General features: G+C 42.1%; 1 protein-coding gene across 1 annotated transcript in view; it reads right to left on the bottom strand.

Moving 5' to 3' along the window:
• Positions 1-984: 984 nt before the first annotated feature.
• Positions 985-12,540, bottom strand: part of LOC146344936 (uncharacterized) — a 29,645-nt gene continuing 18,089 nt past the window's right edge. Inside the window, exons 2-4 of the mRNA XM_084858641.1 lie at positions 5,350-5,515; positions 3,506-3,600; positions 985-2,115 (exon numbers count right to left, since the gene is read on the bottom strand). Of these exons, the coding sequence (XP_084714767.1) occupies positions 2,061-2,115; positions 3,506-3,600; positions 5,350-5,515 (316 nt within the window). The 3' untranslated portion in view covers positions 985-2,060. The remainder of the gene's footprint in view (positions 2,116-3,505; positions 3,601-5,349; positions 5,516-12,540) is intronic.

The following is a 12,540-nucleotide window of genomic DNA, read 5'->3' as shown; positions in this document are numbered from 1 at the left end:
AAGGTAGAGAGCCAAGTTTTTCAGTCTACAAAAAATTGAACAAATGCTGTGATTTGTTGCAAACAAATTAAGCCTGAAATCATCAGCTATCTAATTCATGATGGAATGAGCAGAGGGTAGAAAGAACAAGACAGGGTAGGGTAGAAAGAACAGGGCCCCACCTATCTGGCACCACTTTGTTCCCCACCCCGTCTGCACAGCAATGCGGCTTCGAATCAGCATGCCCTGTGATACACTCATGATGTACTGCGCACTTCCCTAACAGACTCACCGTGCACTTTTTTTTGCTATTATACTGAAATGTGCAGCTGTGCAGTCCCATGAGTGTGGGGGTGTGACACTTCAGTGGCTGTTTTGTATTTGAGGGGCTCTGCTGTGTCTTTCCGTCCCTTTTTAGGTAAAAAGTGAATGTTTTGTGCTCCTTCATTTCCACACCATCAGTTTGTCAGTTCCACAGCCCGAGACTCGCGCAATGGTTTGCACTCACAAGCGTGAATGGTGTACGCCCACCCATCACTCTGAAATGGTGGCTGGAGCGATGTTGGTCCTCCCCCAAGACCTTCCCCCCAGCCCTTGGTTACTGAGTCCAAAAGGAACCTCTGCAAAGATAAGAACCTACAAAAATGTGCGAAAGTGTGATTAAATAGACGAAAACGCCCCTCTGTGCCTCTGTAACTGTGCAGCTGCAAAGGGATGGGGGGAGTAGAGGGTCATCACAGAGTGGTGCAGGCACTACACATGCCTATAACACGCCCACTGCAAAATGTGTAGTCAGTCTGGGAAAGAGACAGATGGCCCACAAGCGCAGGGGAACCTGTAGAAAAACATTGCAGCAAAACGATTCCTTGGAACTCCGCATTTTCTAGGCAAAAACCACGGATGGCTGCAAAGTCACGGCTGCATCATCTGTCACGAGGGACCTCAACTCACAGCCACTCTGGAGTAAAAGATGGGTGTAGATGGGCCCCAGGAGTGGCAACGTCTACAGCAAAATTAACCTTTATTAGTTACAAAGTAGCCATAAATCTGGCATACAGAAAGTGACAACTACGTTTTGCTTCACAAGCTTCATCATGCTTGATCAATCCAGACAGAAAAAAGGAAATACTTCTTCACACAGCACATAGTTAAATTATGCAATTTACTGCTACAAGATGTGGTACTAAAGCTTAGATGGCTTTGGGTTGACAATTCATGAAGGATAAGTCTTTCGATGGCTACAGGTCGTGATGGCTATAGGCTGTATGGCGTCTGTATCTGATGTGTTTATGGATCTTCAGTTATGTCTTATTCAGCAAAAACTCTTGTTTCGAGTCTATTGGACACCACAATATATCTTTAATATACGTTTGTCTAACTCGGCTAATTGTTGGCGGTGTAATACAGTTAATGCTTCTTTTAATCATATGTTTTGGAAATGCTCAATAGTTGCCTCCTTTTGGGAGGAAGTTACCATAAGGTTAAACTTTGTATTGGAACATTCTTTAATATTTACTGATGTACATGTTCTCTTAAATTATTTACCTGCTTCTTGGAATTTAACACATGATCAGCATAAATGGATTTTTCACACCCTCTTGACTGCTAAAAGACTGATACTGCAATACTGGAAGGATAAATGCTCACCTCCCATAATGCAATGGATTAAAGACCTAACAATGCTAGCAATATTCCAAGGACTGGTATATAGGCACCACATGCGAATGGACTCATATCTGGATATTTGGTCTGCTTTTATTGAAATGTATTTATAATCTTTTTTTTTCTTTTTAGAGTGTTGTAGTATTTGAAACTGAGGTCTTTAAAGCATGTAGTTATACTTGTTATTTTTAAATTTTATGTTCCTGTTCTGTTTTATTGAAATTTACAATACAATTTGATGTAAACAAATGATGGTTATAGGCTCACCAGGCCCACACCTTCAGCATCCAGCAGGGTGGGGCAAATGCTGGGGCCCATGGGACCTGAAGGGGCCACCCTGGCTAATGTGTGGTCACATGGGCATTTTAGGAAGGGCCCATTTGTAAAGACCCCATGCTGTTGCAAGCATGAAGGAAGCTTTATGTTTGCATTCCAGGAACGGCTGCAGGCCTGTGTGAAAAGATCCCCACACAGCTGTGAGGTTTAAAAGTAAAAAAAAAAAAAAAAGAGAGAGAGAGAGAGAGAGAGTTAAAAGACCACATGGCCACCTGCTACACTTAATAGCTACACTCCAGTCCCTCCACTGACCCCATTGAAAAATATTTTTGAAGTTCTTCCCCTCCCTGACCTCTTTCACAGGCACCATTTTATCTCTCCGCCTGAATTGCTGAAAAAAAAAGGGAGAAATATTTGGCACAGCTTTAGTTCTAACCCTGCTTCTCCAATTGGCTCCAACTAATCTCAACAAGAAAAAGATAGTGGGCCAGTTCGTAGTTGTGTGTGCTGGCCACCATTGTGAATATTCAAGCCATGGTGGGTGGGCGCCATGGCTTATCATGATGTGTTAACAAGCCACCTCAGAACCCTACTGCACCCCATGTGGTCTGGGTGGCTTGTTACCCATGGCAACAAGCCTCCCTGCCAGGTTCACACATCATGATAAGCCATGGTAACCACCCAGCATGGCTTGAATATTCACAATGGCAGCTGGCACACACCACAACCCGCCATGGCTTAAATAAGCTGACAGTCATGTGAACTGGGGCAGTAGGTACATAGATACAGGGTAATAACTTTCCATAAATATCCATAAGCATGACCTACAATTTAGCTTAATTTCGCCCCTCATAGTGATGTGGTTGCAGCCAGTGCCAGGTCTGTCTGGATCCCTGGGCCCCAATAAAGTATACCACCCTGCTTCTCATGCTTGGGTCCTGGTTAAATCTTTCCACCACTGGAGCTGTATGGACATTTGATCCAGTTACATGTAGAAAGAATGATTGGGGGCGGGGGGGAGAGAAGCTAAGGACAAGGAACTAAACCTGATCCCAGCTTCTTCTTGGGATGCAGGTGATATGATAATGAAGAATTATTACATTACTCAGAGAAACACTGCAATCAAGTGTTGAAGTAGTATATGGTAATATAAAGACAATGCATGCCCATTAATGTATTACAGGTGGGACATGTAACAAAATGTTTTGATGTAGCGTTCTGCTGTCCAGATTCCAGTCCCTCCATTCCCACTCCTTTTCTGTTCCCTCCTCCCACAATCAGTCAGTATTCTGTGGTCGCTGAGCATGCTCAGACCTCATTAGGCACATTAGGGTTTTTTTGTCATAAAGATTGTTTGCACTGTCACAAAATATGAATGTAACGTGTATTGTTGATAAGAATTCATTGTATTTCATAGGAGTGCTATTCATAATAATCTGTGTATGCCAACTGTAACTGATTAATAATAGAGCAATTAGCTATGTATGCTATAAGCTAGCTTTAAGCACAAAAATGTGTTCTTGGAACTGGGACAAAAAAGCTTGCCAAAAGTGGGTTGGTTAATTCTTAAAAGTAAAAAGCTCATTACCTCATGAGGTGATGGACCTTTGCAAGGCTGCTTCTGGAGTAAGCTGTAAGCTTGGCGGTATTAGGGAGAGGCCGTCCTGAGGTCTGGAGTAGAAGCTATGAGTAAATCCAAAAAGTCAAGATGCACAGATGTGTGTTTAAGATAAAAGAACTAGAACTATTGTTAGGGTTAGATGGTAGAACTAAGAGTAGTGGTATGACCAGGTCCAAAACTTAGGATGAGGTCATCAACATAGGGGTTGCAAAAAGCAACAGTTTGATCTGATTGCCGAGAGCGATCCTGGGAGAACGAGAAACATGCTAAACATGATTACCTAATCTCTGCCAACCGTGCTTGCCAGGTAGGTAACTATAAGATCTTAATGGTGACTGCTTTGTTGGTTGAAAGGAACAGAACTTTAATTTTACTAAAAAATATGCTAGCCACTCTTTCTATTGTACTTCTAATCATCCTAATAGCATTGTATGTAGTAATGCAGTTAGGGTTTTTTTTTTAATCATTTCAAAGTTTTGTTATTCTTTAATACTGTTGAGTAATACATATATATTTTGTGGTACCACTTTGTGTTATTTGGCTTGAGGAGTGTTTAAGGGACCACAACCCATTGAAACCCAGAGCACTCAGTTGGGATTCATACATCTGTTGCTGAGTGGGGTGTATCCATACAGCCACTGTTTTCTCTCTTGGGGGGTGTTTCCACGGTCAATTTGCTGCAAGCTGGCTCTGTTTCAAGGTTGTTTGGGGCACATGACATTGTGGCCATCCCACATTCACCCTGGAGCTTTTTGCGGAAAAACGGGATTTCCTGAGAATTCTTTAAGTCCAATTCTTTTCCTTATGTCGGGTTCTCCACAGTATAGTTGTTATGTGTCTCAGCCCCCACACTTACCTCAGGTATGCTAGCCCTGTCCATGGGTGTGCCTTTCACCATGACCCCAGTCAAGGGGTGTTTCCTCTCCCTGTGTTTCCCAGCACAAACCAATTAGTGTCTACTGAGAAGTAACTTCCATTGTGGTCAGTGAGGCCTATCCCCTGAATGCACACTTCGTGACTTCAGAATTTACAGAGATCCCCCTCAATCGAAATAGAACATTTTAAAGCACTAATTCCCTAAAGGCTGTAAAGCGCTATCTCCAAGCTGCAATTCTCCATTGTTTGGTTTATTGCCATTCAGAAGTAACTAATTCGCACCTTTGAACCTGCGCTGCATCAGGTTAGAAAGGGGGCTGGTTTCCCGTCCCACTGTTTCCCATCCCTGTCTTTCCCAGCACAAACATATGTGTGTCTACTCAGAAGTAACCCCCATTGTGGTCAATGAGGCTTGTTCCCGAAATGTGTACTCCAGAAGTTACTGAGATTCCCATGCATCGAAATAACGCATTTGGGAGCCTTAATGTCAAAGGCTGCATGTCTTTGATGTTTGCTTCCTTGCTTTTTGGAAGTAATTAATTTGCAACTGTTATCCTTTGCAGCACCAGGAGCTTCAGCGGAAAAGAGAAAGGGGATTAGAAAGGGGGCTGGTTGGAGCCATGGTGCTTCACGTATTCAGAGGGTTAATTCTCCTAAAGGCTGTGAAGCGCTATGTCGAAGCTGCTTTCTCAGCTGTAAGGGAGTAATTAATGTGAAGCTTCAAAGCTTCGATTGTTCGCAGTACTGGGGGCTTCAGGGGACAGAGAAGGCTGCACCCATGTTTCTTTAATGTTTGCTTGGAGTAATTAATGTGAAGCTTTGAAGCTTCAATTGTTCACAGTTTTGACAGCTGTAAGGAAGGACGGGAAGCCTCTCGAATTGGTTGATCAGCCCCTGCCAGTCTGATGACGTTCACTCCAATCCCCCTACCTCACCTGGAAGTATGTGCCTGTGAAGGGACTTAGAATGGTGCGATGCACTTGTTTGTGGAGCCCTGTGCAGACCAAAGCCGGCTCCTTGAAAAATCCAGGTAAGCCACCATTGGCTTCTCCTTCCATTGTTGTGGAGACACTGCCCTGGTCAGATGAGTCACAGAGACACCTGTTTAGAGAAGAGAAACAAGCTAGTTGGATGGAGTGGGAATGGGTCGCTTGCCTCAGTACTTTTGTACTTTTGCAGCCCCAGCCTCTTATGTGTGCATTGTGCCATTTGGGCTACATAAATAGTGGTACTCATGCCTAAAATTTGTAACTAGCGGGAATAATGTTACACTGCTATCATTAAGATGATACACACATACACATTAATGAAAATTTTTGTAAAGTAATACTGTACTACATTTCTCTCAGTCACAGGGGTTACAATGTCAGACTTGATATTTGCAAAACGAGCCTTTTTGTATAAAGTCACCTTACAGTAGAGTTCAGAAGCTTTACAGCACTAAATGCAGGAAATCAAAAAAAAAAAGTGTCCCATGACTTGTCTGAACAAAATTCTAAAATGACGTGGCCTTTTCTTAAGAAGGAACAGGAATGGAATAAATCTTATCAGAAGAAAAAAATAACAGAATCAGATTGAAACCAGAGTAACTACTGGAGCTGAAGCCAATACAAATAGCAAAGGGCAATTAAAAGAGAAACCAGTGTTTAAAAAAAAATCACATGGTTGCAATTTGACTATACTTTTTCAAACAGTAATTGCTTGACAAAAAGAGAAAATAGCAAGAAAGATGACTTTCCAAATTTATATGGTAAAAACTACATGTGAATGCAATTAATGTGCATTTCTTTGGTTATGTAAATATCAGCTAGGAAGCCAAAGCCCTGGGACTATGGAGAATGGAGTGGGAAAGTTTAACTCTTTCTCTCCCTACTGTGATCCCAACAACAACAAAAAGGCCTCTCTGGAGCTGCTATTTCAAGGAAAGCTCCCAGTGGCACAACTTCAAAGAGGCCATTTTTCTCAGGACTATGGCAGGGAGAGAAAGCATTTTAAACTGTCTTTTCCCAGTGGTCCCAGCTGCCCAGGCTTCCCCACAGCTGATTTTTATATAACAAAAATGTGCACATTAATTGTATTAATTGAAGGCTGGCCCAAGACATTTTGCTGCCTGAGGTGAAGGGCAAGATGGTGCCCCCTTCCATTCCATGGACAGAAGCTGAATAGACTGGCAGCTGAATGCTGAAGAAACAGCATCCTCCAGCATAGCTGTGTTTCAGAGTTGGTGTACCACACCCCACAGACTCACACAGACTCTGCCTTTCAAACAAACCTAAGTTTTATTTAAGCAACGCTTTCCACTGAGCTCTCTCGGGCAGTGGCTTCTCTCTCCTCAGGCCAGAAGCAGTGGGTATTGCCCTCAACCACTTCCTGTTCCTCCCAGAAAGCACAACCCACTCAGGCTGAATCCAGTACTTCTTTCATATTGTTACAACCTGAAGGCAACAGGCTACCTTAGGGGGTGCAATGAAATTTCTCGAAGAACTATTTCTGGACATTATTTCTCATTTACATTTCTAGGATATTATTTCTCATGCTAAATTGACTTTATGAGGAAACCCAGATTTAAAAATTGGTAAGAAAATGTTTTTGTGCCGGACTTGGACAGATAAGGTGATTTTTACCTTGGATCAACTAGTGGTTGCTGATGATGAGTTTTTGTCATTTTCAGCTTTGCGTGCCAAATACGACTTGCCTCCGATGGCTGAATGGCCCTACTTGCAATTACAACATTTCTTAGAATCTGGGTTTAGCCCTGCCACTTTTACAGCTTCAGAGTCTCCTTTGCTTTTGGAAATTCTTATTGAGGCTGACCGGTCATATCAACCCACAATTTATGTTAATAAATATTTATTATTGATGAATAAATATGATACACAGTCTTAACTAGGAATGGAATAGGGAACTGGATTGTCCTATTTTGCCTAATCAATGGATTGGCACATTAGCATTTGTAACTGAAACATCTATGGATCTCAGGTTACACCTTATTCAGCAAAAACTCTTGTTCCCTGTGTACTGGATACCACCATGTCTCTTTTATAAGGGTTTGTCTAAGTCAGCTAATTGCTGGAGGTGTAACACAGCTAATGCTTCTTTTAACCATATGGTTTGGCATGACCAATAGTTGCCTCTTTGGGGAAGGAGGTTATTATACAGATAAACCCTGTATTGGAGCACTCTTTAATATTTGCTGATGTACATCTCCTCTTAAATTATCTACTGCTTCCACAAACATTAACACAATGTCAGTGCAAATGGATGTTCCACACCCTTTTGACAGTGGAGGGAGCAATCCTATGGCCACTAGATACTGTCTAGAGGGCCATAGGATATGCTCTTTTCTGGGAACCAACCTCAGCGCTCCAAGGTTGGTTCCCAGAAAACCGACTTCCCCCCTCATCCACTCTGCCTCGGAAGCAGTGTGGAGAAGCCCTGTCCTCCACGTTTGTAAGAGGAGCACGGAGCAACTGAAAAGGGGCATTCTGGGGGGCGTTCTGGGGTGGGGAGACCGGAGCTGCACGTATGACACATCCAATGTGTCATACGGCAGCTTCCTCTCCTGGTCGGGTCCCCCGCCGCTAGACAGCCAAAAACGGCTATCTAGCAAAAAACAGAAAAGCAGGAGAGGCGTGGAGGGAACAATCCTCCCCGTGCCTCTCCTGCCTTGCTTTGGATAGGCCTCAGAGTTCAGAGGCCACCACCTATATAGTTAGGATTGTGCCCTAAAAGACTGATATTACAACATGGGAAGGATAAACCTTCACCTCCTATAATGCAATGGATTGGGGACCTAAAAATGCTTTCAACATTTGAAAGGGTGGTATACAGTGGTATACAGACGCCACTTGTGAATGGATACTGATATGGATATTTGGGTTCTTTTGTTGAAGTTAATGTATAATTCTTAGAAAGCCGTATTTTCATTCCTATACTGTGTATATATATACTGTGTGTGTATATATATATATATATATATATATATAGACACACACACACACACACACTCACGCATACATATAGAAATACGTTTAATTTATGCATTGAAATGGTTATATTCAAATTTATGTAGGTACATTTTTTCTTTTCCTCTTTTCTGTTTTGTTTTGTTGAAATTTTACAATAAAAAATTGAAAAATATCTTAGAACTAAGGCCACGTTCAGATATGCAGTTTTTTTCTTCTTCTTTTCTTTTCTAGCCAAAGGATGATAATTCAGGACAAATAGTCAGAATTTGGCATAAAAGAGGTGATTTAACAAAATCAGCTGGCAAGTGATAGTTAACACTTTGTAGCCCCTGGTATTTATAAAAATAAACTTGTTCACTCTTTTTACAGGACTATTTTCCCCCTTTGTTCTTGAAACAAGGTGTCAAAAGTTATTTATTACCTGGAAAACCTTTGTGATTGGTTTTGTATAATAGGTGTAAGATTTGTGTATATGGCCTGAGGTTGCAATCCTAAACACATTGAACTGAGGTCCCATCCCATTTAACTCAGCAGTAATTACTTCTGAGTAGACATGCGTGGGATTGCACTTTTAAGACTACAGTCCTCTCCATAGTTTCAGAGCCATCCTAAGTGGAGAAGAAAAGGAGAGTCAGCAGATATGGGGGCATTAGGATTGTGCTTCTAGGTAGGAGGAAGTCCCATTGAAATCAATGGCAATTACATCTCTGGATAAACATGGAGAGAATTGGGCTGCAGTTATTACAAGATGATGCTCAATCCATTTAATGTAAGTGTCCAACTTCTCCAGAGCTAATTAACAAACTATATAAAAAGTCAAAATAATGTAGCTGCATTCAGTAAGACAAGCTTTATTTAAAAAATAATGTTGAACTTTTACAAACAAGATGAGGGAAAGTGTTTTTAGAATTTGTAGGAATTAAAATTATGTATTTATCTTTAAAAGGCAGAGAAGTTTGTTTCAAGCCAGAACCTGAACCAGAACCTGGTTTTTGTTTGACATATATTCTTCTGTATTTTATAGATTGGCAGTATTCAATGCTACAAGTATGTGCCAGGACTTTACTCCATCAGTAGAGATATCAGCTGTAGCTCATCAAAATAGTAAAGATCCATCTGTTATCTGGTCACTAGGCTAGCATAGTGTCTTGTGAGCTGGGCACTTTGGAAAGAGAGATCATCAAAGCAAAAAGAGTAATCGATATCACTCTGGTCCAATTCACTGAGCTCCTATAGACATGTCTCCTTGGTCAGAATTTTCATTTTGTTCCAAGGAATAAGAGTTAAGAACACAGGAACATAAGAAGAGCCATGCTGGATCAGACCAAGGGTCCATCTAGTCCTGCATTCTGTTCCAACCAGCTGTTGATGGGAAATCCACAAGCAGGACATGAGTGCAACAGCACCCACCTGCCTATGGTCCCCAGCAACTGGTGCATAAGGCATACTGCCTGTGATACTGGAGGTGGCACATAGCCATCAGGACTAGTAGTCATTGATAGCCTTCTCCTCCAGGAATTTGTCTAACCCCTTTTTAAAGCCATCCAAATTGGTGGCCTTCACCACCAATTATTGGTGGCCTTCACCACCAATTATATAGGGGATCGACTAACAGAAAGCTTTTTATTCCTATACCAGCTTATACCTCCTTACAGAAACTCACCCCCGCCCCACCGTCCTGGCTCCTCCCAAGCACACACACTCAAGATCAAGCTTTAACCATTTTTAGAAAGAGCCCCATAGGCATGCCAGCTTCTGCTTTGATCTCAAGCTGCTAAATGCACTAAATCTACTCCTTCTAAATATATAGGAGTATGCAATTCTGAGCTCTTGGAGGAAAGGCAGGATATAAATATAATAAACAAATGAATAAATAAAATCTCTAAAGGTATTGCATCTTTAGGTCATGTCTTCCTTGTTTTAACATATGCTCCTAATTGTTTTAACAAAAAACCTTGTTTTAACAAAAGGCTCCTATAAGCCTTTTTATACAGTCTTTTTTATTCTTTCTGTTAAAATTGCAAATAAAAAATAGGGGGGAAATACAGTCAATTTAGCTTTGGATGATCTATCGTGGAGAGCCATCCCAGGGCTGTGTGTATTAAAGAAACACCTGGCAAGGTACTAGGCAGGAGGTGAGTGGGTGGATGGTGAAATTTGCCTCGCAAACATCCTGAGCAAATACAACTTGCCTTACCCACATCTTGCCTGATGTTTCTAAGTGTTTACTGAACACAGATGGGGTGAGTCAGTGGGGCAGAGCAGAGCCTACCATGACAAAGAGCAGATAAATGGCAGCGTCAGACATTTCTCTTGTTTCTTGAGCCATGGTTACCTGAGCAAACTGGGACCAGGATTTAAGCTTAGCTGTTCAAACAACAGAGTGGTGGCATAACAATGCAGTCTTTGCCCTCATATGAACTACTCTGTCCTGAATGAAATGTTTGCCTTCTGGAAACCAATGAAAGCCTGCCACTGTAAATAGGGGGTGGGGTGGGAGGAGGAGAGAACCCAGCCACTAGCAGATTACTGGACATCTGACAGCTGATTTGATGTTATCTTTGCACATTCACCTTAGGATGTTTCCAAATCTCTATGAAGAGGCGTGGTGGTATGAGCACCTCTGTCTGGTCAGGGCCAGCCCAATATATTTTGTTGCCTGAGGCAAAGGACAAAACAGTGCCTCTTCCCATTTCCATGTACAAAAGCTGACTGGGATGGTTGGTAGCTGAATCTTACTTCAATACTTGTGATGGGACAGCGTCCTCTGCCACACATGAGGGCAGCAGGCTAGCTTAGGTGGAGCAGGGCAGGGCCATGTGGCACACACAGATTGTCCTTCAGCACTTTTCGACGGCTCTCCACCCCTTAGCATTGCCTCCTGAGGCAGCTGCCTCACTTTGCCTAACGGTAGGACCAGCCCTGCCTCTGGGTCTGCAGCAGGGCCCAGCCTGATGAACTTACTTACTTACTTATTTATTTTTTATTTAAATTATTTCTTGGCCGCCTTTCAGGGCAGAAGCCCTCCTAAGGCCGCATACAGCAATAAAACACATAAAACCAGTATGATATTAAAAACAGTAAGAATACAATAAAAGCAGTAAAAATACAATAAAAACAGCAATAAACAACAACAGCAAAACCAGCAATATCCTGAGGTGTGGATGAAAAAGTACTTTTCAGAATAGTTACAGGCTAGTCCTGTGTATGTTTACTTAGAAATAGGTCTCACTGTGTTTTGTGTGTCTTACTCCCAGATAAGTACACATCAGACTGCATCCATGATCATATTTTCTGTTACCATACTTTATCTACAGCAGCAAAATAAATTACTGCTCTAGATAACAATAAAACCATAAAATCCAGCATTACATTATAGACTTTATAATTAAAACATTAGTCAGGCCCATTATTTCTAAAAACTAGATATAAAAATGACAGGAAAAAAATGTAGAGAAAAAACCTTGGAAAGTCTATTTGAAAAGAAGCCACATTCTCTAAAAGTCAGCTGTGTCAGGCACTTTGGGCACTAGATATCCACAATACTGGGCTTTGCAATTTGCATAACAGAAAGACAGAAGATTAATCTGGGATATTGGGACTGGTTGCCATCAATATGCATGTGATATCTAGGCGCTGTCTCTGTCTTTCTGTGTTTCACCAGACTGACGTGTATCCATAGATGTGCTTGGAGTCGAATAATGGGCTGGATGAAGGCGAACAAACTGAAGCTCAGTCCATTCAAGAGGTGCTCTTGCTTACTGGCTTATCAAACCAAGGAAGTAGTATTCAACCTACTCTGAATGGGGTTACTCTTTAGGACACGGGGACAGAATCTCTTTCAATTTCCATTTCCGAGAAGCTCTTGGAGGCTGCATTCCGCTGGTGGGTGGGGCCCAAATACCAGTATATTTTCGCTTAAAGCTCTGACTGCCAGGAACTAAGCTTTACGAGAGGCATTTCAACATTTTACAATGGAGAAAAAAACTACACAAAAGCAGGGAAGCCACCAAACAACCTGTGGTTGGGGGAGAGAGGGCAGGGTATGGGGCTGGTAGTGTGGCTTTCTGGGAAACCCCAAAAGGCTGAATTGGGACACCTGGAGGGCTGGATATGGCCCCTGGGTCTGAGGTTCTGCACCCCTACTTTAGGAGAAAA

Source organism: Heloderma suspectum, chromosome 5 (assembly GCF_057233095.1).
Source record: "Heloderma suspectum isolate Gila_16-S chromosome 5, 16-S_ref, whole genome shotgun sequence".
NCBI classification, from domain to species: Eukaryota; Metazoa; Chordata; class Lepidosauria; order Squamata; family Helodermatidae; genus Heloderma; species Heloderma suspectum.
Note: the sequence above shows the minus strand (reverse complement) of the source record. Positions and strands in the feature narration are given on the sequence as shown.